The sequence below is a fragment of the Oreochromis niloticus genome, linkage group LG23 (assembly GCF_001858045.2).
Source record: "Oreochromis niloticus isolate F11D_XX linkage group LG23, O_niloticus_UMD_NMBU, whole genome shotgun sequence".
Taxonomy (NCBI): Eukaryota; Metazoa; Chordata; class Actinopteri; order Cichliformes; family Cichlidae; genus Oreochromis; species Oreochromis niloticus.
Window position 1 is genome coordinate 33,205,930 of NC_031986.2, and position 25,017 is coordinate 33,230,946.

The window sequence follows — 25,017 nt, forward strand, 5'->3', positions numbered from 1 at the left end:
CCTCTCAGATAAATAGTGCGCCGTACAAGTGTGAGCAACGCGCAATCGACTGTCCTTTTCTGTTTCCTGCGAGGGACAGTCGACAGTCTCAGCCTGAGAACTGAGACGCAGCAGAGCCGTTAAAGCACAGAGAAAGTGACACAGGGGGGGGAGTTACCATGTCTGGAAATAAAGACAGCGACGGAGGATGGAAGAATTTTGTGTGGAATTCGGAAAAGAAGGAGTTTCTGGGGCGCACTGGAGGCAGCTGGTGTGAGTACTCGTTTTGTTCTTTATCTCCGGCAGGCGGGCTGCTGGTTGTTGATGGAGCAGTTGGGCTGGAGCAGAGTGAAAGCAGACAGTGCTCACAGCGGATTATTTGTATTTTGACTCGGTATTCTGCCGGTGCAGACATTCGCACCTGTTAGAGCTCCCAGCCGGAGACACGCCGAGTCGTGACTTTGCCTTTTTAACGGAGGCTGCGTGCGCAAGTTGGTGTTTGAAACGAGAATGAAGTGAAAAAAGATGAAACACGAAGGAGGAGTGTTCGGTACGGGTCGATTGGAGTCCAAAACAAGGACAGTAAATGAGGACAATAAACCAATTTGGTCTCCGTGGACGTGAACGATTTCCTCATTTTTGGGGTGTTTCAGACTCCGTGCAGGTTTCAGGGCTCCCGCAGTCATAGGTGTTCCTTACGAAGGCGTAGACCTGATCAGGTCATTGATTAGCGGTGGTCTTTTATGAAAAGGTCATCTTGAAGGACAGTCGAGACTTTTTCCCTGAACCAACAAGTTGGTGGCCACCGCCGTTCATTTTGTTATTCTGAGTGTCAGCCCTCCGCGGGGAGCAGGAGAGGGGCTGAGGACATTTTATTCCTGCCTTTAATAAACCCAAGCAGCTGATCCCTGGACCCGACACCCGGGCCCAGCTCTGCCTTCCCCACGTTTTAACTCGAACCCGGGATTATTGGATCCGGCTCTAATCGTTTCAGCGCCGTTTTCAATACTTTAACACGCCTAACGCGGTCCGCAGTGGTTGATGGTTTGATGGGATCACTGCCCTGCATTACATAGCGCCAATTAGGCTCGTTAAACCGTTTTGTACGTCAGATATGGTGTGTATATGTGCGTCTCCCCCTCCTCTCCAGACGCCGCTCGGTAACACGGTGATCACGACTCACATGTCTCCCGGGCCGCCCCTCTCTGTATTTTTATCCTGGAAGAAATGAGGCGTCGCTGTGTGCGCGCTTTAAAGCGCATTCTTCGGGGCTTAATGAAAGCTTCAAACTAACACGTTTATTTCTGAGAAACGGTAATTCTCTGTGGCTCAAAGCACCACTGTGTGTGGTGATTAAAATCAGGAGCTGCTCTCGGGTGGAACATTTCACCCACTCCATGTTCTAGGTGGTGGTGTGGGGTTACCAGGCTGGTAGTTCAGTGTCCCGGCTGCCCGATGAGCACACACAGTGAGCCATGTTGCTTTAGCAGCAACAGGTATGTCTGCTCAAAGCATCTTAGCCCCTCAGTGCAGCACAGCGCTGATCACAGATTTTTTTGAGCCTCAGAAAAAGCCTGAGTGTGACACAGTCTGCATTACTTAACACAAGCCTCTATGGTTTTCTTATTTTTGGCCATTTCATAACCACTGATTTATTTTAGTTTGGGTTAATTACATGGCACACGAGTACTCCTACGCTTAAATTCTTCCTTAATTTCAAGACTCTAAAGAAAGAAGCCCTGATTTGTAATTTTTTTTAGGTGACTACAAACCTATCAGGATCATCAACACAGCACTGTCATCTGCTCATTGTTTTCATGGTGGATGACGGTCAGTTTTTCCATAAATGACTTTCTTTTCTGGTTTGAAATGGGCCTTTTGGGGTGGAGGGTGTCAATTAACGTCACTTAACACAAGTCTGTGCTTTTTCCTGTAATGTTTTCTGCCATTTTTTTTTTTTTTCCTTTTAATAAAAGTATCTGAGCTTGACTAAATAAAATGACAGATGATAAATTCAAAGCCTTTTTGTTTTGTTTCCCCCCCCAATCATCCTCATAACTTCAGTGAAAGCCCAAAAACATGTTTCATCAACTGGCCCAAAAGCAGGAAAATACAGCTAACACAGATTGGTACCTTTGGGTGCCTTTACCTGCAGCAATACAGCATCATGTGCCCTTAGATTTATAATCTGCAAAGCTTTAAAACATACAGTGTGTAGTACAGAGTAAATCATTAGCACATTAAACTGTGTTTCAGTAAAGTACTCGAGTACTAATTGTGTGCCATGTGAGTCGCTTGCACTTCCTGCACTTTTCAGAAAGACAGACAGGAAGTGGAGCAGTGACAGCGTCAGTCTTGGCGCTCGTTACGTTTCCTCCACGTGTTTGTCTCAACATGTCAGATGGAAAGTAGGCTACAGGGCTCGCGAAGGCCTCTGCAAGCGTGGAGACACATGTGGTATGAATGCGGGGACAGTCCCTTAACGGCGTGCTGCAGCAGCCTGCTGGGGGAGGTGCTCTCCATTCAGAAGCCTTTCAGCACCCCCCACGGCTCCCTCCAGGCTGTTTAGTCTGAGCCCTGGAGCGTTTCAGGCCGCTCCGATCACTCAGGTGAAATCATACAAACTGACAGCCAGACAACAGGCTGTACACATACTCGGCCACAACATTAAAACAACTAACGGCGCGAACAGCCGCGCTCACGATGAAAGCTTCTGCTGAGGAATCTTTAGTCCTGGCAGTCCAATGGCTCTTTACTTTGACACAGACCATCAAAGCCCTCCTAGTGTTGCCGCTTGGCAGCCATTTTGAAGCATGATGTAAAATGAGCTGAGTTTTGGAGGTGTAGAAACTCTAGTCAGCTCTGAAAACTGCCCCAAAAGTTTGTATTTGCCCCAGAGAGAGGTTTTAAAAGCTCTTTTGTCCTCATGAAGTTTTACTTCCGCCACTATATTTTGTCTCTTTCTTTTAACATATCTGGTGCCTTCAAACATCCCCCTCCCCCATGATAAAGTGACTGCTCCAAGCAAAACAAGCACCCCCACCACATGGAGAAATTGGCCTGACCTCCAGACTCCCCACCTGTTGGTCTGATAAAGCCAAAAAACTCCAGAGACTTTAAAAAAAAATTACCAATGCAGTGCACACAGAGGGCACAACGTTTCAGGCAGGTGGTTCTAATGTTGTGGCTGATCCTGTTCTGATTTCAACAGCCCAAGACGGGGAAAGAACACCCGATTGGATAGTCCTTCCAGCCGCGTGCCACACCTGTTTGACTTCTTTTCACTTGCGCACACACGAGGAATAAGCGGTTATTTGTTTTGCAAATTCGCCTCCCCTGCACAGCAGGCGGTTATTGCAGCATGTTTTTCCGAGATGGCGCACTCCTAGGAATTCACAGAACTGTCAGAAACCCGCGACTATTGTCAGGGACTCCTTCATAGGACACTAGCAGCCACTGCTCGGGGGCCCGAGCTTGCTATCATCATAGCCAAGTAGCCTTTGAAGTGCTTAAAGTGAGCCTGCTTTCAGACCTGCTGAGCTCTTTTCTTCTTGATAGAAAATCAGAATCAGCATTTTTAACCTGCCACAGATCATGACTGGGTGTCCGGGGGCCTTTTCGGGGGTGACTATGCCCTTAAGCACAATCGTTAAGCATAGAGTTACAAAGAGTCTTTGTTACCTTGTTAACAGAGGTTTAAGCATCCCCCACCCCCACTGTTTTGGCCATCTGAACAAAAACCTTTTAAGCTTGAGTAAATTAAACTACACTCACAACTTACACGTTTATTTGATCTCAGAACTTGTTATTTTCCTCTAGAAGGCCAAAAATATGATGGGAAAATCAGGAAATATGATGCTGATCGTTTGATTGCATCATGCAGGGAAGCATGTTCTGTTTCAGTTTTGTTCATTCGTGTAATGAAGCGTTTTCCCTTAATTCATCATGTTTCTATGCACAGGAGCATGAATAAGGGCTTTTTTAATCCTCCAGTTAAGTGTTTTTACTGTGAGCCCGTTGAAGGTGACACAGCCGAGGGGGGGGGGTCTGCAGGACTGAACAGTGACTCATCCTGTTGCTCTGGAAGCACAGCCATCCCACCTTCTGCATGATTTGTTTAAGCTTTAAATTAGGTGAAAAGAACCTGGGAAAGAGGTTTACGAAGGATTTGTTGCTGTTGAGAAGAAATGCAGTACATTTTCCTGGGTTTTCGGTAGCTGATGTTAGGCGTGCTCTAATAAAGCAGTCACTCTTACCACCTTCAGGTGCTTGTGACTTCTGAAAGTCTGAGGTGATGTTATGTCACATTTGAAACTGTTTCTTTCTTGCTTTTTTCATCTCAGTAATTTGATTTCTTTTCCTTCATCTGCAGTTAAAATCCTCTTGTTCTATGTGATTTTCTACGGATGCTTGGCTGGAATTTTCGTTGGGACCATTCAGGCATTGCTGCTAACGTTAAGTAAAGACAAACCCACCTATCAGGACAGAGTTGCTCCCCCAGGTAAGCACTTCCTCTTCCTCCTCACCTTTCTGACTTTGCTGCTGCATCAGCTCAGTGATCAGACAAAAAGCCTGTTGGTGGTTCATGGGCGTTACAGACGACTGTTTGGGAGGGGTGTGCCTCTGAGCAGCTCCTCTATCGGCAGTCTTTCTGACCTTAAATAGGTTCGGCCATTTTGTCCTTCACTCCCCTCAGCCAGTCGATGTTCCCCCCCGCGGGCAACAGGGGAACTAAAACGTGTGCTATGATTATGCATCACAGCTGACACGACTGCATGTACATGCGTGACTAGAGTTTGTGGCTCGTTTCTTCAAAGGAAGAAAAAAAGTTTTGTTTTTCCACCACAGCTTTTAAAGGCTCGAAGGGGGGGGGGGGGGAACCTAATGTGTAATCTTGTGAGAGTGTCATGAGACAATGCTGCTGCAGCTTAAAAATTTCCTGTGAGCTCTGAGACAGATTTCTGAGTGCCAAGCCTCGTCTCGCGGTTTGCACAGCACATGCTCTGCCCCTTAGCGGTATTTTTAGCAGCCATTCTAGATGACGGGCTGCATGTGGCTGCCGTTTTGTTCACGACTGTTGACAATCAGAGATTAGGGCGAGCAGAACAACAGCGTGAGCGTGGAGAGCTCTGAGCTTAAGCAAGTTTCCAGAAGTGGCATGATCAAGGAAGCAGCGAGAAAGGTTCTTTTTTTTCTTTTTTCTCTCCCTTCGGAGCGTGATCCCGCCTCCCACTCAGAGGCTAAAAGTTTCCATTGTGAGAGAAACACACGTGAGAGTGGATGGGTGGGGGTTGGTGAACTTTCACAAGCCTCCTCTGACATTCAAATTGCTGCTTCTCCTCTCGCTGTCTCTACCGGCAGCTCGAGTCCCGCTCATGTCTGCGGCAGCAAATAAACAGGTCCCGCGGTGAGGCCGAGGAGGGGTTCGCGACCGTCGTGTTTCCTCTCGCTACTCTCACTGTCACACTCTCCCCTCGCCACGCCTCGCGCACCAACTCTGTGGAAAATTACTGTTGTGAGGAGCTCTCAGAGGAAATCCCCAAGACCCTCACATTGTCCTTAGATAATGGAGAATGCTCACAATGGCTCACGTGCCATGTCATGTTGCTTCTCTAAGATAGTTACACTTATTATTTTCACACAAATTGAGTTTTTTTTTTTTTTTTTTCTTCTTTTAAATAAGATGTGTTTTCTGTGTTTTGATTTTATCGTCCCATGACTTTTGTTTTCCTACCAAACCAGTGTGGTGTTTTTGCAGGTCTGTCACACACCCCACGCTCAGACAAATCTGAAATTTCTTTTACGAGGAGTGATCAGAGTTCATACAGCAAGTATGTCCAAAGCATGAACGAATTCCTTGAGCTGTACAATGACACAAAGCAGAATGGGGACCCCTACGAAGAGTGTGGAAGCAAGTATCATACAACGCAATCAGCTTTCACCATTTGTCACTCACGATTGGATTGAGGATCTAAACTTAAATTTTGTTTTCTTACTTGTGGCATTTTCAGAGTTTCCTGGCACATACAAAGATCGAAGTATGGAAGAAAAGAAGAAAGTCTGCAAGTTTCTTAGGTCTTGGCTGAAAAACTGCTCAGGCATAACAGACCCTGATTATGGCTTCATGGAGGGGAGCCCATGTGTTATCATCAAGCTCAACAGAATTGTCAACTTCCGCCCAAAGGTAGAGTTACCACTTAAATTCAAAGGCTAATATTAAGTAGCACAAAATGGCACCAGTCCTTTTCTTCTTCTTTTTTTAAATGAGCTTGGGCTCACCTCACACATTAATGTAACCTGCAGGCATGACGTAAACTGTAGTCCTGGACTGTGCTGCTCTATCTGTACTGTACACCCGAATATCAGTATAATAACAGCACAGCCAACTTGGATGTGATATGCTGTGTAGCTAAGTTAGAGCTAGCTGGCTAACAGCCCCCCTTTTGGCTGTAAACTTGTAAAGCTTTGCTTTGTGGCATTATGTAAGTAATCAGTACTCAATCATCTGGCTACATTAGTGGACTGTTTGTAAGCTAACAATCAAAGCACTAAAGAGCTAGCAGAATTGGCTTTTCAAGGAAAAAAGATGTTGAAAATGACAATGCAAAAACATCTCATTCCCATCTACTTGTAGTCTCACTACAAGTAGTGAGACATGGTCGCCAACTCTACTCTGTTAGCAAGCGCTCACTACAGGTACATCTCACTTGCTTTAGTCAAATGACTCACTTGCTTTAGTCAAATGACTAAAGTAAGTGAGATGTACCTGTAGTGAGCGCTTGCTAACAGAGTAGAGTTGGCGACCATTTCTCCCAAAGGTCAGATGTGTGGTGTGAGGGGAGCTAAGGGGTCAGAGCAAACAGAAAACCCAAATCCACAAACTTAAAAGCGAATACCCCCCCCAAAAAATTACAGGGAGTGGATTTCTGCAAAGGGAAAACCAACTTAGAAAACGTTACATGCCGTACATGCAAAACCATACATGAAGCTTTTTCGGTTATGTTTGAAAATGGAAAGACTTCTGAGGAGCTGGAGCTTGAAGTTGCATTGTGGTTAATGTAGGCACCAATAAGTGAAAGTTTAGTTTAAACCGGTTATTGCTTGTTTGTTCTTTCTTTAGGCTCCTTCAAACAACTCATTACTAGAAGAACTGCAGGCAAAAATTACCCCTAACGAGATCCCCATTTACTGCAAGCCTAAGGTACGTTTGCAAGAGCGTGTGGCTGTGGCCTTCCAGTGCACAGATACAGGGAGAATGAATATTTGTCTTCAAAAGGACCAGCTGTAAGTCTCACTCAAGTATTGTGTTTGCAGAGAGCTGAGGATAAAGGCCAGATCGAAGAGATAAAGTACTTTGGGATAAGCCAAGGCTTTCCTCTGCAGTACTACCCATATTACGGCAAACAGCTGCACCCCGACTACCTGCAGCCCTTGATGGCCGTTCAGTTCGTCAATGTGACGGTGGGAAAGGAGATCCGCATCGAGTGCAAAGCATTCGGAGACAACATCGATTACAGCGAGAAGGACCGCTACCAGGGACGCTTTGACATAAAGCTCACCGTGTCGTGACCTGAGCTACAGGGAGCACTCAATTTGAAAACGAATACAACTTAGAGAAAACAGTTCAGATAAAAACCACCACTAGTCTTTGAACATTCATAATATACAGGACCTACACTTAATCCGTGTGCTTTACACTAGCTTTTCTGTGTGTTCGTCGAGGGTTAGAATGTAAAATACAAAAGTAGCAATAGCAAATATTTATTCTACTGTACATGAAAAGATTCCTTGAGCCATGGGAAACGTTCATCCATTTACTGTAAAACGGCAATTCCACTACTGACGTGTAGCGAGTTGTTTTCTGTCCCGAAATACTTCACCCTTACGTGGTTTCTATATATTTTTGGAGTGTCCAGTGCTGTAGTCTAGTCCCAGCTGTAACCTCTTTGTCTTATGTCCGCTTTAGTGGTCCAAGGTGTGTGTGCGCGTGTGTGCTCGTGTCTATGTGCAGGCGTTTACAGGAGTGTGTGTTCATGTGCTCTAACTGAATTACTGGCATGGTACTCTGAACGTCTAAGGCCCACGTCTGAGTAAATAACTGCTCTGTGTTTGCGCTTCTTCGTCCCGGTTATTGGAGGAGGGGCACATTTGTTTTGTTCACCTTAGCTGTTAGTTATGGTTTGATTACATTTATGTTTGATACTTTCATGCAATTTTTATTTTTTTTGATTCGTAGTGTAGAGCTTTGTGGGTCCAGCCTAGAAGACCGTCACCTCCACAGAAACAGTGGCGACTCAGTTCTCTGAAATCTGTTTTGCTGGAGACATCACGCAATGTGTGATGCTACTTGCTATTGAATGTTTTAGCCATTTTCATGGTGGACGAATTTTATATTTATGCAGTTGTACATTTTTTTTTTTTTTTTTTTTAATTTTTTTTTTTTCCAAAAGTGTAACGTATGAATCTAATACCAAAGTCGCTGGTCAATAAGTTCAAGAACATCAGAGGCAATGCAGTATCCCGTGTAATACAATGTTTTAGTTGGTGTTAAAAATGCTTAATTCAGTGTTGAAGATCAAAACACTTGTCAGGAGTCTGCTCTTGTTACTTTATTTAATCTGCATAAGGCTGGAACAATAAACAGAAAAATGAGAAAACTGGAAGTGTTTGACTGTGTAGTTCAACATGGTTTTCATCCGTCCAAAATCTTGAAGAAATACTGCACCTGGAAAAGGAATTTAAGGGACATTTATAGTAACATCTGATGAATTAACACTGTCCGACACCTCAAACGTCTCTGCACAAGCCCCTTCTTTGCTACTGTTCCAGTCAGCTCAGTCAGTCATAGGCTAATGTTCAACAAGGAGGCATTTGTCCAGACTACAGATCAGGAGTTTTCCTGAACAATGACGCACGATGGGTCAGGCCCACTCCCTGCAAAACAATGGTTTTGTTTCAAATTCCTCTGCCATTCTTGCTTTTCTAAAACCAGTGTGATCTGAGGCTGCCCCGGCCCACAGAGCACAATCATGAGACTGGACATGGCCTCAGAGTCCAGGAAGGTTTTGTTCTCGCTAAATGTGAGGTACTTATTTATGCAGGGGCTCAGACATGAAGAAACCTATCTGAAAAGAATGGGAGGCGCTATACAGCTAACACATTATAGGCGTAGTTGCAATGTATGGAGTCCATGTGCCACCCACCTCCAGAACACCGTCTTCGGGGAGGTCTGTGCAGTGGACGGCGTTTTTCACTTTGTCTTTGCCGTACAGGGCGCGCAGCGTGGTTGGACGAAGGTGCCGTGCAATTTCCTGTCGGATGGAAACATCTGGATTATCACGTGTTCACTGTTCATTAGCGTTCCACTTCAACATTAAACTAAGTGAATTCGGCGGTGTGACGCCATCTCTATCCTGGTGTCAAAGTCTGTGGACAGTTGTGAAAGTCAACATCCTGTACCGGCAGAGTGATTACTCAGCGGCCGAACATGTGATCCTGTGGAGGAAGTGACAAAACATCGACACTCAGCAAACTTTTCACTGACTTAGGGGTGGAGGCCTCGCTTTTCAAGCACAATTTCACCACAGCTTTTCAAAAATGACTTCACTTTTTGCTCGTCTTTTACAGAGAGCAACAGGCAAAGCAAACTAACCTTTATTAAATAAATAAATAAACCCTCCCTGAATATGTAACACACTAAATCCTGAGTACTGTACAATGAATGGCTGTTTAAACCTTTCAAACGGACCCGCAAACCTTTTCCAATATTTTTGTTGCTTCTCTTATTTTTATTTCATTTCCATGATGGGTGACTTGTCGTTTCACAATCACATTTGGAGCTGTAACCTCCCTGTTTGCTGGGTTAAGACTTGACTTTCTAGCTGTGGGCAACTGTTTAAGAATTGGTTTAGATTTTCAATAATATACAAAAAGAAAAAGTAAACCAGACACTCGATTAGTAGAAGTGCAAAAGGTCCAGGCAGCAGACAGCTAGCAACGATTTAAATGTGACTGAGCGTTTGCTGTTACGAACGATCTGAGGAACTCTGGTTTTAAGCTGGGTTTTTTTTGTATTTACATAGAAAGCATTTTGTGACACTGTTTTACAAATTTGACTTTCAGACTAAAACCAATCCCCTTTCCTAGTATAAGTATAAAATAATTTTTTCATTTTAATTTCTTACGGGCTACAAATCAAGTCTTTTTATTCAACACTTGTCTGACCGCTACAGAACAGTGGCCACCTTCTTCCATGCAGCACATTTATCTTCAGAGTCTATTTCTGACACTCCTAAGGTCAGAGCTGGCCTGTCTCGTCCTCTTGAGTTTCCAGGAAATGAAACCCTCCCAACAATGACTGCCATCAGGAGAGGGGTGTCGGATGAATAGTTCATTTACCGAAATGCCTGTTTAATCTAAAGCAAATCTTACGCAACGTGAAGTAATATTTGATATGCTGGGAAAAGCAAAAAATATGATGGTGTTAACACAGCAAGGGTTGTGTGGTCTTTGTGTTCGGCAGCAGGGAAACATTTCTGACTTGTTTATCCTTCGGTGGATTATGAGCCTGCAGACAAAAGACAGGAACCAGTTTGAAGGTCACAAATCACCCAAGGCCTCCTCAAAGAGATGCATTGTCTTTCAAAAAAACCAGTTGGAAACCTATCTGCTGTTCGAACAATCGCACTACACAACACGTAAAAGACTACAAAGGAAAATAAAGACTACAGGCTCAAGGACTCGTAGCTAAAGATCAGCTGGGAACTTTGTGTCAAGTTTTTTTTTAAAGCTCCCTTTTAAGGTTAGACATTCGATTAGGACGTCAGTAATGGAGGCTTTCCACCAGGCTGCCACCGGATTTTGAAGTTAACATCTTAGCAATAAAATTATACTTACAGCTTAAAAACTAACCACCAACTAAAACCCATTAAAAAAGGAACTGTCGCTAACAAAAAGTCATTTTATAGGTATTTTTAGGCTTGGCCAGCAAAAGACTACTAGAAGCGTGATGAATCTCTTTCACCTCAGCCTTCCAGAAACAAAGTCAGGGATGGCAGTTCAAGCAAAAGACACTGAAGATGATTTTACTGAGTGTACAAACAACGCTGAAATTTGGTTGAAAAGTGAGGTCAAAAGTTGTCACTAGTTCAGGCCATACAGAAGAAGATGTCCCTCACTCAGAAATCTACTGTTTGGTTGAATTCAAGTCGTAGACAAAAGGGGTATTGGCTGAATTGATTAAGCTCAGAAAACTCAAAACACCCATGAATGCCCAGCGTTCAACTCCAATTTTACAATCTACCAGTTTCTGACCAAGCACATGTTAGCATGCTAACAAGTAAGATAACTTCCCTCGTCCTGGAGTGAGGGTTGTGGATCCCCGGAATAACGCCTGTGGTTATGGTGAGTCCTACACTTTTTCTACAACATAAAATACAACAGTAAAAACACCCTCAACATTCAGCATCATCATGCTAAATACAAGCGCTTAACGGTGCTGCCATGAAAGTCGTGCACCTGTGGTACAGCTTATTTACAGCCTAACATTAACTTCTAACTTCTTGCAACTGCGTTTATGGTTCAAATGAATTATACAACTGGAAATTTTTGTGGAGATTCACCTCATCTCTGGAAGACAGCAGGAACGTCAACAGGTCTCCTAATATGGCTGTTCGCTGAGTGTGCGTGCTGCTGGTGGGAAACAGAATATAACATCCTGTGCAGAACTGCAGCTGGTTTATGTGTCCCGTGCCACATGAGACTAAAGCCAGCGATGGCAAAGGGGAAGTCAGGGGAAGATTTACTTAGCAATAAAAGAATTCTTTGCAAAACACTGCTCTCTGTAATTGCATTATCTACCCATGAGTGGCCTGCTGTCAGCGTTTAATTTGATTTTAATGAGTCCCATAGTGTACCAGACTGATGCTCACATAACAACTGCTAACTCTGGTGGCCAGCAATGACTGGGGCAGAGGGACCAGGTGGTCACATGAACATCCAGATATGCCTGATCCTTCACGCCCTGCTGAGAAGAGCAAGACATTGAACTGATACTTGAGTACACCCACTGTACTGCACTCTTTGAGCCTAAAGTTACAAATACTACAAAAAGTGAAGTGCTTAGATTGAGAGTTTTCATGAATTTGCAAAACACAGTTTCATTTTAAAGATATTTCTATCACCAATACTGAATTTCAATAAGGCAGAAATTACACAGACAGAAAAAAATAAAAGGGAAATAAAACAGCTCAGTGAGAAAATGTCTAAGTACAAACAAAACAGTGTAAAAATCTGAAGTTACAGTAAAAAGGCTCCACAAAAAAAATAAAACTGAATAAAACATTGCAGGTTTGAAATTAAACCACGGAGATGAGGGAACAGATGACTGGCTGCTGTGTTATTTCTTTAAAATGGAAAAACTCAACTACGCAGTGTATCCTCTCTTCGACCTCTATCCTTGCAGCTCTTTCGCTGGAAACGATTTCTTGTTTATCTTTTTCCTCTTTTATTTTCATTCCATGAAACAGATAAAAGAGAAGCAGATCCTGAAGCTGCTCCCGAAATGAAATATGGGCACGGACGTCTCAGTAGGCCAACTTTAAAAGGAACAACGAACGTGTCTGGTTACAGTTTCCATCGTTAGGGTTTTGGGTGCTCTATACTGGACTAAATTTAGCACGGAGACCTCTACAGAGAAGCCGATACTTTTTTCCACTAAACCATTACGCCTCAAAAATCAATAGGAAAAGCATATTTTTCACTATTACAATGCAGGGCTGGTTTGATAGCCTTGTGTAACGGGAAGTTTGGGCCTGTCGGATCATCTCTTACAGTAATATCTTTAGTTGGAACACAGTGGCCATCCATGCTGCTTGTTGAAGGGCGGGGGAGCGCATAATCTAAGAAAGTAAAGCTGTATAGACGACTGTTGTGTCTGTCCACTCTGATAAGAGGACACATCACAAGACACGGTGCAATCTTATGACTGAGTGAGTGCAGCGCAGGGAAGCTGAAGGGTGGAGGTGTGAATATACCAGCGCTCTTTATGCCTAGTTAATGCACTTGGCTGTATATTCGAATCGTTTCTGCTCCCTCCTGTATGGAAACACTGGGATTAAATTGATCTAGCATCCACTCTGGCATGATGAAGTGGGTTCGAGGTCAGTGAATTTGTGCTGTGTATAGATTAGTCAAACAGAATTAAATCAATAGTCTATTCTTACCACAAACAACTGACCCTTAACTATGAATAGACTTGTGGGGGTGACAGTGTTTGTGCAGTCTAATCTGTCAGCCTGATAGTGACGTTGGGAGTGTCTTTACACACAAATGCACGCACACGCACACACACACACACACACACACACACTACATTTGATAAGAAAACATTCCCTACTGTGCCCGCTGTTTAAAGAATAACTAAGTCTACAGGGCGTAAAAACCATGATTTTTGTCAATTTTTAATCTTCATTATTGAACTGTAAACATTTACCAGAAAATTCTAATTTTTTAAAAAACTGGAGTGTTGAACCTTTGGACAAATTCAAGAAAAAAGAAATCAAATATCAATGCATTTATGAGTTTTAATTTGTATGAGGTGACGTAAAGGTCTTAGAAACTACAACATGGTTATTAAAAGGTAAAAAACCCTGACCTTCTGCTTCCAACATTATGAGTGAAATGCACACCATTTCCAATCTATTGCTGTACTCTTGACTGAGCTGCTCATATATTTTTGTGTGCATTGTTGATGTGGTCAAACTCTATACCGACTAGACTGGCTGGATTTAGCTACATGTGTCTGTCCACAGAAAATGAGGAGAGTGGGCAGCAGTTCCTGGGATAGATTGTGGGGTTGTGCTTGCAGAGTTGGTTCTAATGTTAGCCTGTAATGTCGGGCACTCAACCATTTATCCAGTTTTAAACTATAAGGAGGCATGGACAGTGTTTTTGTATAATTAAGGAAGTAATAAAATACTCAAGAATCAGATTAGGCATGACCTATGCATGCCAGTAAACGTGAGCATCAGTTGCATAACAGAATGAGAGCGCGTCCCATATCTGATGATGGTTGTGTGTGAAGTGTGATAATAATTTCGGGTTATTGTCCTCATAAAGTACCCCACCCAGTGCCACTGAAATCATCTGCACATGAAACTTAAATCTCACATCTTTAATATTATCCAGCCTTTTCCTGTTTCTATCAGCCAGTAATTTGTAACCGTTAATACACACTTTCATTTTCATCCCGTCTAGATCACTTTAACTCACTTGTCAGTGCATGTTTCAGTTCTCTGTTCAGTTGATGCATAACAAAAGCCAGTGGGTGATCATTCCTGCTTTCTTTCACTGGCTTTCAGGGAAATTTGGAATTTATTTTAAAATTGAATTAAATCCATTCAAGGCCATCCGCTCATACAGCAGACCTGCTGACGCCTTAAACTCTACTACAGTAGAAACTTTTACATCTTCTAGATGGGTCTTCCTGGCCAGAAGGCCATCTTGGCTTAAGCTGAACTAAACACTGAGTGAGTCTGGAAACAAAAAGGGTGCACTTGATTTATACCACAACACAAAAATGGCAGGAAAGTCAAATCGTTTAACGTGTTTTCTTGTTCTTCAGAAGCTGCAGAAGCCAAAATTGTAACTGAAATTAAAATCCAGCTAATCATCCAGCCCTGAGTTTCTTCTCAGAGACCTCTGCCCTTATGTGACTAATCTGATGGATCACAGAGGCGAACTCTTCTGAAGAGTAGGAGTGCTGATGTTTAGGTGATTTGTCAGATTATAACGAGGTGAGAGTGAGGCCATGTGGTGATTAAACTGTTTGACCTCCCAGTTAGTCAGAAAACTCTGAAGCAATCAAAGCGGTTAGAGTCCTGTATGGGGCAAGAGGGCTAAAAAGAAATGACAGCAGCTCAGTGAACAGTCTCCTCAGACTAATCAGAACCACAGCTGCAAAAGTTATGCATTATATTTATTAGCTTTATAGTTACTTTTCAACTAAGTTAGATCTTAGATTGCATTTACTCATTTCAGTTTGGAAATGTTTAGTTTTTAATGTGGATTTTATTTTTTATTGTATTTTCGTTAGTTTGTAAATTTTGTGTTTGTTTTGTTTTCATTCCTACTTTTAGTTTTTTGTTAACTACAATAACTATTAATCTTTTTTAATTAATCTAGAAAATGATTTTCACCTAGAAGGAATCACAGGTACAGGAACCTGGTGCTTAAATGCAGGTTAAAAAGGTGACCTTTCATCTATCCCACATTGTGAGTCAGTCTGGGTAAACTTTCAAGTCAACCTTGAAAGTTTACCCAGAAAGTACTAATGTACTAATGAATAATCGAAAACAGATCAGAGTACCAGTGCTCGTTTATTTTCCTCTGCGTCACCAACATTAAACTGCTGCAGTTTACTCAAATTATGGTATACCCCTTCATACTGATCCTCAAACCTGGTGACAGACTGAATTTTGGTAACAGAACTTAAATGTGTTTTTTCAGCCTGAAAATTTCATGTGGACATCCTCCTGTGCTTTTCAAGTTATGAGGGTTCAAAAATGCTGGGACAAAAAAATCAATAAGTACCAAATCTGGACAGACACCTGTGCGCTAGACCTGTATTCTATTTAGAATAATATGTTATAGACTGAGCAGTGGAAAAACACGTCTTTATTTTGGCATCAATGAGCAGCGGCGTAGAGTCATGTGACCTTGAATGCATTAGTTAATTAACTTAGCCTTAAATCTTCAGCAGAGCTGATTACAAGTGAAAAACAAGTTGAGTGTTTGATATTTTAAGAAGAATCACAGCTGAGTTGTCAGCAGCTGCTGCACCTGTAGCGGGTGCAGGTGTGGAGTCTGTCACTGTTATGGTAACCGAGCAGAGCGTCAGATCATCAGATTTCACATCACACACCAGCACAGTCACGCAGCTCAGGCTTCATTAACACGCACGCACGCACGCACACTCAAATTTATTTTATCTGCCTAGTCTGACAATAAACAAAAGCTTTAAAAAAAAAAAAAAAAAAAAAACCCAAAAAACCTCTACCTTCAGAACTGAGCTGTGTATTATTTTTCCCGTAAGCAGCATCGAACCAGTCGAAGCCAAAAACCAAATAGTGAGCTCAGTCTAAATTAGAAATATCAGGCTTCTCCTTCACTGCTGTCCAGCTGCCAGCTTTAATTACTTCTCAGCAGATGTTTCCCAAAGAAGGTGAATAAGAAGAAGGTGCAGAAGATTTAGCTTAGCAAACAGGTATGTAAGGCTCCACAAAGAAGGGGGGAGGAGCACGAATATAATTGTCTAAACTGGATCTACTCAGGACAATAAAAAGTTAAGCAGGAGCAGAGAAATGTTATCTCTTAAGACGAGATACTTACCGTGTAATACTGAACAACTTAAGACCTTTCATAAAAGGAGGATTTATCGCTGGGCTGCTGGATTACTTTAAGCTAGGTGCATGCGTGTGTTACATGTTGTATAATCACTTCATTTTTTTGTGAAGAGGACATTTGGAAAACTCCCTTTTAAAAGACAGGCTGATGGATGGATAATCGTTTGCAGAGAATATTGATGAACATTTTGACATTTCACTTGTTGAACAGGCTGCTCCTGCAGAATTTAAACAGGAAACACTCACCGGATCAGCAGGGCCACAGAACTCCCTGAAGGTCTTTGGTGCGTCTGTGCCATGAATCTCCAGGGCCATGCAGGGTCCAGAGCACAGCTCGGTCACCATGTTCTGCAGGAACCAAGCGGAGTTAAAACCCATAATAGCACCCACCTGGTGCTATTATTTTGGAGTGAAACTGTGTACTTATATTATTATATTATATTTATAAACATAGGACTTCCTGATAAGTTTAGAAAATATGTTTCTATAATTTGATTCCAGATATTGGTCGCACTCATCCTCCTTATGCTTGCTGCTGTGGGTGAATATTATCAGGTGTCCAAAAACACTCCAGTGACTGCACGTTTGATATGGACCATGAGAATCGTTTCATTTTTGCTGCCACGCATGCATCATAAGGCTGAAACTAAAGACATATCTCTGACTAAACAGCAGTATCTGACGCCATTGGCGCCATTATTACATAATGTCTCCTATCAGCTCCTATCAGTTCATTTTACACAGACTAATGATGTAAACAACTAAGATTACTAATCATCTGTATGCATTACTAATATACTTTCAGTAAAAATAAATATTTACTCAAGTTCAACATTCAATTTGTTTATTAATAATGATTATCATAAAATGTGTGTTTGGTTTTTTTTTTTTTTACTTAGATCAGTTTACATACTCATTATGGCAACAATCAAAACCTGAGCTTCAAATATGGGCTGCTGGCTGCTGGTCTTGTTACTCTCTGAGGAACTTATGACTTCCTTATCGCACAGAATTTGTTTTGGTGTCATCAAAAGTAGCGAGAGGCAGAGCAGGGCTTCCTGTGAGGGCACAACAAGGCAGTGTTTATACTCACAGGATACTCTGTGACGATGCCGTTGTAGACTTCATAGAACTCTTCGGCATTCACCCGGTCCATGTTGAACTGCGAGGAAAAATTATTAGACATGAAAAACAAGCAGGAAATTACAAAATGGAGATAACACTCCAGGAATGACAGATGAAAAATAAAAGGATACAGACAAGAAAAATTTGGCTTTAATCAAATGGACAGACTTCACTCAGTTAGGATGCTCTGTGCTTATCTTTTGTTACTTTCTGACTCTGTGTCTGACTTGGGATGGCGTAGCCAAGTATTCCTGGGAAAACACCTGTATAATTTTGCTCAGTGCAGCCGCTTGGTAAGAATGTCCCCTCTTTGCTTGTGTTTAACATCGCATCTATTTGATTGCAAATTCAGATCAAGGATTTTAGCAGAAAATCTTGTTTCCTGGAATTTTTTTTCCATTTAACTGGGACCTGTTATTTTCATTTCCAGGCCCATATTTTTATGACTTAGGCTCTTCTAGAATAGCTCTGCATGATTCACAGTTCAGATTGTCTGAAACAACCAGTTTTAGCTTCTTTAAGAATGCTTTCTATCCCCATCTTTATTGACAAAGTATGTGTGCACAGGCCTTATTACTTTAAACTCTGGTATATTTCATATGAACATCTACCATTACCACTAATTTGCATGAGGACCAGTGGAAGAAGATTTACCATCTGAAGAGCTGAGATCTCAAATCCAGCTGCAGATATGGAGTTCAGGATCTTCCCAGCCAGACCTGTGGATATATCAGAACAGTTCATATCTGCAATCTTTTATAATCTTTCTGTCAAGTTTACCCAGGCTGATAAGTGAAGTGTATAGTGGGGCAATAAAACCTGGAGTGAGATCCAAAACAAACAGCCTCAGCAGTCATGATTAACTGATTAATATTCTGAAGTTAGGCGTTATTGTCAGTAAACATGCAGTGAAGCCATCATAAAGCTTCTGTCCATACACGAGTGTTAGTTTATTTTGCAGTGACCTCAGTTTCTCCTTTGCATCGAGATTGTGTTATAAGCGTCCCGTTAGAGGAAAAATGATTTTCTTCGTGACAGCCTACTATTTAGAAAAAGGTGCACGTCTCATTGCAGCCATCTATTACTGTAAAATCTGGCAGAGCTGCAGTGACAGTGAAGGTCAGACTGACGCAGACACATAACTGAATGAGGGCGCCAGTCCCATAATCTCAGTCTGACTTCCTGATAAAATGTCGTCTGTGTGCTCGTCAGATCGGACTTTCCATTAACTCTAAACGCCACCGTGTGGGATTCATGACTTGCACTTTTGGCATCGATGAATCTCCTTCAGTCCAGTTGTGAGGGAAGGAAGCAGCTACCGCGTCCTCTGTGCCCTCCCCAGGCAGCAGCCGGTTCAGGATCGGCACACACTCTCAGCAGCTGGTGCTGTTGCTAGGAGATCGTATTCTGGGTGCCTGGCAACAGTAGCTTCTCTGTTCCAGCCATGTCTGAGTCACCACTTCCTTCATCACTGATGTGATTGGCTGAGTCCTTCAAATGTAGCTGTCACGTCAATTAGCCTTTTAAGTGATCCCCGAGGGATTGGGGCTGTTTGGGCACTGATGATCTCAGTTTGGTCTCAGCTGCAGCACCAAAACATGGACGGATAAACAATTTTCTAAATTCAGTTTAATAAAATTCCTAATTATTTTAAGCATTAATTAAAAAAAAGGGGGGGGGGGGGGGGGGGGGGGTGGCATATAACTTTAGAAGTTGCATTTTTAAAATTTAACACAAATAATTCAAAGGGCAATATGCACTTACAGGCCAAATTCAATTATCCTTACGGATGATGCTATAGGATAAAATTCTTTGTGATTTTCTATTAAAAATGTATTTTGGAGTTGTAAAATTATTTTGAATCAGATTTTTTTTAATCTCAAAATTAAAAATTTCCAAGAAATATTTACATTTTAAAAGGACGCTGAACTAACAGCACTAAACCTTGGTGTTCAAAATTACTTACTATTATTCTTTATTTTATAACCCATTTCTGACCCTGAACTAGTTTCATATCTCATTGTTAGTTGGAAAGAATTTAATCTGAAAAATCAAATTGTTTATGCAGAATCAAGTAAACTGTCAGAAGATCAAAATGATATACATATAAACAAAAACATTTTTTTTTTTTTTTTTTTTTTTTTTTTTTAATTTGTTGTTTTAATAATTCTCTCTCTCTCTCTCATCTCTGTTCAGGCCTCTGCACCTGATCTTATTATATAATTATTGCTATTACCCGTGAATTTTCAAATTTACTGACTAACAGGAAAGAAGAAAAAAAAAGCAATAAGAAGCATTATTATTTTTTGATTAAGACGCCAAATTTAGGGCTGTCAACGTTAATGTGTTAACGCGTCTGCGTTAACGCGTCATCACGATTAAAATGTTTAATGCAATTAACCCATCTGGAGCGCAGAATGGACAGACTTTGGACAAACTGCCCGAAATGCGTTGACAGAGACATTTCAGGAATTAGATGGGTTATTTGTGTTAAAAATTTTAATCATGTTAATCGTGATGACGTGTTAACGTTGATAGCCCTAGCCAAATTACAGTTATTTATTGCAATCCAGAACCGAAAACTAACTTTTCAGGGTTCACTGTTATACTTGATTAATATCTGACTTCTCAAACACTTCCAGTGTCCCGGCTAGTAATGAGGTAATGAGGTAACCAGGTAAGTTTTCAACACATTCCTAAAATTTGTATGTTTTCCTTTTTTTATGACAGAGGATCTAACAAAGTTGGAAAGCACTGTACAGAGTGTATATCAATATATCAATAAATATACTGATATACATATTTAGATACAGTGTACTTGTCCAGCAATTTTTCCCATTCTTTTTAATGCATTTCACTGCTTTATGACTATCTTACTCCATCAGCTCTACATAACTATTTAATATCTGTTGCTACAAAAAATGATTTGACTTCAACAAATGCAGACCTGATTTTGAAGTGAATGTCTCTTTAAATATCAGAAAACAAATGAGCAAAAAAAAAAAAAATCTCTCAGGTTATTGTGCCTACAGCACAGCTTTTCCAGCATTATGTCAGCAAATACCTGCTAAGCCACCAGACCACAATGAGGACAAAGAAATTTGTGGTTGGACTTTGTGAGATTATTTAAGGAGGATCTTGCACAAAGATATACAGTCTGTACTGTAACAACATAAAACAAAAAGTTCTTGAAAGCTAAACAGAGTGAAAACAGCCTAAATAACAGAGCAGAGGTACCAGGGTTAACCCTAACCCTTCTTTTTTTTACCCAAACAATAAATAAATCAGAGTATAACACAGGGGAGAGCTTTTTAAAATAATTAAAGTGGACTTAATTACAACAGCATCAATGTGTACAGTCAGCACTAAATGAGCAGCTCCACCATAAGCCACAAGTCTTCATTCGCACATACTTCACATCTGAGGTCATTTACTGCGGCAGCAGATTGTGAGATTAACAGTTGCTCAACGAAACCCTAAAGAAACCAAAGAAAGCCTGAGTGCAAGTTATGCAAGTTTTTTTTTTTCCCCATTTCACGAGTTCCCTCTCACGCATGTTTCACAACATTTGAACAAGTCACAGCAGGGAGACCACAGGTGTAACTGCAGACGTAACGTTAACAATGGCACCATTCCCTTTAGGTGTGGCAGGAAGTCACTCAAGAGAGCAGCATGCAATTCAGCAGGGTGTTGGCACACACACACGCACACACACACATATTACTAGGATGCCATTTTAAAAATGTCCCCCAAGGAGAATGGTCTGCACTATGGAATAAAACATCTCTTAACCAGAGTGTAACCAGAAACATTACGTTCCCCTCACCAACCCTCTAGGCCACAACATCAGAGTTTTACTGACCTGTGGAAAAAAACAGGAATCCAATTTTCTTTCTTTCTTTCTTTTTTTAATAGTACTGGGTAAATAAAGATAACAAACTAGTCCCTGAAAAGATGCTTTTCTTCATGTTTCAGCTTGTTAAAAAGATCAAGGACTCTTACTGACGTTTTTGACTGTGATCACAGTAACAAGCACTCCAGTTGTTAACTCGAGAAAAATGTACTTTGTTGCACCCAGGTTCAGTCTGTCTCAGTTTCCTTGTTCCTCAACTCACCCTTACTGTTTTATACCATTTTGCTGAGTTTAACATCTTATCTGCACTTGAAATCAATTTTACAGTCTCCATGCATCTCTTTCTGTTTTTCCATTAATGTAAAAAGTACCGACAGCAGGAAAAATATGTTTGCAAGACTTTGCAGGTGGAAGCCTAACTGTGAATTTTAGAAATGCCATCACTGCAAAGGCCACGAGCTGGTCAAACAGCCCCATGCCACAGGTGGTTAACCTGTGCCTTAACAGAATGCAATTTCAGTCTGGTCCACAACAGGAAGTGTAAGGTATACTTACTTTACTACTACTTTGGAAAAATAAAACTAAGACTTTGTCCCAGGACTTCTAGAGAAAGCAGCAGCACAGAAAAGACCATCAATGACAGCAGATAAGACACTGATTAAGTCAGATACAGCATTAAAGGAAGAGCTGGGGTGGAGGTGGGTTGCAAAGCAGTTTGCAGTTGCAGTACTTACTGATTACAAATTAAAGCACCTTAAATAACACGCAACACACAACGTTAGCCAGTCAGATTTATAGAAAGGTATCAGCTGATGTGGACCGGCACTGAGATCAGCAGATCTGCTCAGAGTGTGGGAGAGCTCTGCGGTGCCTGAACTAACACTATCCTTGGTTAATGGTATTATTTTTGCTGTTCCAGAAAAATTTGTAAAAATATAACATGTAATGGAAATGGATTATTTTAACCCAACTCAAACATTTTACGATTTGTTTTATCAGATTTGGGTTGAATTTCTCTTTCAGAAAGGTGCTCAGTTTAGCCTGAAATAACTGTCAACACGGCTGTCTAGTGGCAGGACTTGTTTCTAGAAGGACTTTGTTATAACTAAGGCTGAAAGGAATGTCATTATTAGTTACTTGCATTAACAGCAATAACAGGGAGCCCGGTCCAATCTGATACTAAACAAATGACCACTGAGGACAAACACTTGAGGCTAAATGAGGAATAAATTGAATTAATTCATGAGGGACCCCAGTGAGCTTGTTTACTCTAATGCACAGCGCTCCAGGACAACGAGCCCAGGTCTCTCCTCAATCAACAACTCTGTGTGTGCATACTTCAGCTCTTATCCAGAGAATTTCAGATTTCACAGGTCAGAGCTCCAGAGGCATGCTCTGTGAAAAGGGATCAGGGCAGGGATTTGGAAAAATCCAAATCCAAATGTGGTAACCACGCAGTGCCTCCTTGTGACACAAACACAATAACAGTCATGCATGGAATGAGTGTCAACCAACAGTACTCATGTGCGAGTATTTATGGTAAAACTGATTATTTAGATCAGTGGTTTCCAAACTGTGTTCATCGAGGTTGAAAACTCAGGAATGCTGCGGGACTTTGTGACAACTATATATTATTTCAACTTCTCAAAAAATAACAACTTCATTGTTAGTATTTATAAAAATCCTTCAAAAGAGAATCAACAGTCTGTCCGTGCAGCTGTAAGGCAGAGGGAATTATGAAACATGAAAGGTCCCGACTATCACCTTTTAAAAGATTTCACCAGAACCAAAAGCTTCAGACCTCTTTGTCTTTTTTGTAAGAGTGATTGGAGGTAAGGTATGAGGAGGAGCCAGAGCACAAACTAAACAAACCCTCAAAAAAACAAAGCTGTAGGTTGGGTAGGAGGCGCATGATAGGGGGCACACATGCTTTCCTAAATACTTCACACTTTATATAAACAGAACGTGGTGACAATAAATGACAGAGAAAATGTTAAGTCTGTCTTCACTGACTTTCTCATCCAATGGATGGACTCCAACTCCACCATGTTTAACTGGAGTTTGCGACACAAGTTTTTGTTCTGTTCTGCAGCCTCAGTGAACCCGGCAAAATGGCACCTGAACCAGATACAGGGATTAAGCTAGCAACCTTCCAGTTAGTGGATGACTTGTTCTACCTCAACCTACTGGTAGGGAAACAGGAAGAGCTGAACAAGGATTGCCCAACAGTAAATTCTCAAATGATAAAATGAAATGAAATAAATAAATAAATGTCACACATTATACCTGAGCTCTATGTGAGGGAAACCCTGAATAAAAGATAAAAGCAAAACGGACTGTTTCCAGTGTGCTATCCCAACTTGGGCTTTCTCTATTGCCCCGTCAAATAAAGGCTGAAAAAATGCCCCCAGCAAAAAAAGACTTAAACTTATAATTTTCTAACAGAGAGAAACTAAACAGTTGGTGGGAAAAGAACCATCAACTATTTTTAAGAAGTCTGCCATATCTAACCAAATTCATGGATTTTTTTGTGACTTGTTTCTATTCAGCTGCTGAATGTGTGGCTAACTGCTTGTATCCAATTCAGTCTGCTGAAATTTTGCTGTGGTGTGTGATTTGGATCACCTTCAGGTGCAGCTACTGTTTGTAACTGTGTTCTCCTTACCTTCGGATATGGCGTGGGGTTTGATGATGCAGCATGTGCAGTCGGTAAAGACGGCTGTGTTAGAGGGACCGTGCCCAATCGTGGAAGGGAAGAAAAATTCAGTTTCCTAACAAGAATAAAAACACTTTGATCACGTCTGGGCTACCAGGGCACATGTGAGGATGAATAAAGTCTGGAGGTCACAGAGTAACATCCTCACTCTTGCTGCTGCAGCGGGTGAGTCGGAGCCATGCCCGACATTTTTGATGCCATCTGTTCCAAATTGGGCACGGACGCTCTGTGGCGCCTCCCTCCGCGCCACAGCAGGGTCTGAAGTTCCCAAGAGCCCCCTCCAGATAGACATGGCCTCATCACCCATCAGCTCCATGGCAACCACCGGCCCCGAGGACATAAACTGCACTAGGTTACTGCGAAATGGAGCAACGTGTTTGTTTAAATTCAGTGTTAGGATTACTTTGAATAATATTTTTTTGATATCAGATATCTTTTCTACTGAAATTTGAGGCATCATTCACCGAGGCACTCACTTAAAGAACGGCTTGCCTTGATGTTCAGCGTAAAAGTCAGCTGCTTGGCTCCTGCAATGCAAGAAACCCATAAAACAATGAGTAAATGAGCAGCAAAACGAGTCTGTTTACTGACAGAGACATTCATAGAGGTCATCAGTCTTCTCATCTCCCAGCTTTTTATCTGCGGTAATAAACTCATTCTACAATCACACTACTTAAATAAAGTGACATTTTAACATCAACATTAATTTCATGTCCTTGGATTTTGGGAAGTAAATGGTAGGCACTCTTCCCCCCCCATCATTCCACCAAGGCTAGACATAAAAATTCCACTATTTCATATGTGTAGGTGATAAGAATTATGATTAATAAAGTGGTACCAATTAGAGAAAAATGTTACTACTCAGAAGTGTTTTCTTACAGTACATTTTGCTTAAAATATGCAAATAATTGACCAAGTTATAAGTTCTGCTACTTCTGGAA

General features: G+C 41.6%; 2 protein-coding genes across 3 annotated transcripts in view; one reads left to right on the forward strand and one right to left on the reverse strand.

The window, feature by feature from the left end:
• atp1b1a (ATPase Na+/K+ transporting subunit beta 1a) lies at window positions 1-8,636 on the forward strand. 2 transcript variants are annotated; one of them, XM_003444220.5, is made up of 6 exons: window positions 1-252; window positions 4,352-4,480; window positions 5,738-5,890; window positions 5,991-6,163; window positions 7,100-7,180; window positions 7,294-8,636. In XM_003444220.5, the coding sequence occupies exons 1-6, from the start codon at window positions 159-161 to the stop codon at window positions 7,546-7,548; spliced, it is 885 nt and encodes a 294-aa protein (XP_003444268.1). In that variant the 5' UTR covers window positions 1-158; the 3' UTR covers window positions 7,549-8,636. The 2 variants fall into 2 exon arrangements, with proteins under 2 accessions (XP_003444268.1, XP_025758838.1); XM_025903053.1 differs by lacking the exon at window positions 1-252 and adding an exon at window positions 1,782-1,809.
• Window positions 7,941-25,017, reverse strand: part of nme7 (NME/NM23 family member 7) — a 22,246-nt gene continuing 5,169 nt past the window's right edge. The window contains exons 5-12 of the mRNA XM_003444221.4: window positions 24,553-24,603; window positions 24,225-24,432; window positions 24,026-24,131; window positions 18,162-18,226; window positions 17,476-17,544; window positions 16,629-16,730; window positions 9,183-9,290; window positions 7,941-8,704 (exon numbers count right to left, since the gene is read on the reverse strand). Coding sequence (XP_003444269.1) covers window positions 8,672-8,704; window positions 9,183-9,290; window positions 16,629-16,730; window positions 17,476-17,544; window positions 18,162-18,226; window positions 24,026-24,131; window positions 24,225-24,432; window positions 24,553-24,603 — 742 coding nt within the window. The 3' untranslated portion in view covers window positions 7,941-8,671. The remainder of the gene's footprint in view (window positions 8,705-9,182; window positions 9,291-16,628; window positions 16,731-17,475; window positions 17,545-18,161; window positions 18,227-24,025; window positions 24,132-24,224; window positions 24,433-24,552; window positions 24,604-25,017) is intronic.

Coding starts and splice junctions, on each gene's coding strand:
- atp1b1a (XM_003444220.5), top strand. CDS start 159: ATGTCTGGAAATAAAGACAGCGACGGAGGATGGAAGAATTTTGTGTGG. Junction 4,481..5,737: donor GGACAGAGTTGCTCCCCCAG/GTAAGCACTTCC, acceptor GTGTTTTTGCAG/GTCTGTCACACACCCCACGC. Junction 7,181..7,293: donor CCATTTACTGCAAGCCTAAG/GTACGTTTGCAA, acceptor TTGTGTTTGCAG/AGAGCTGAGGATAAAGGCCA.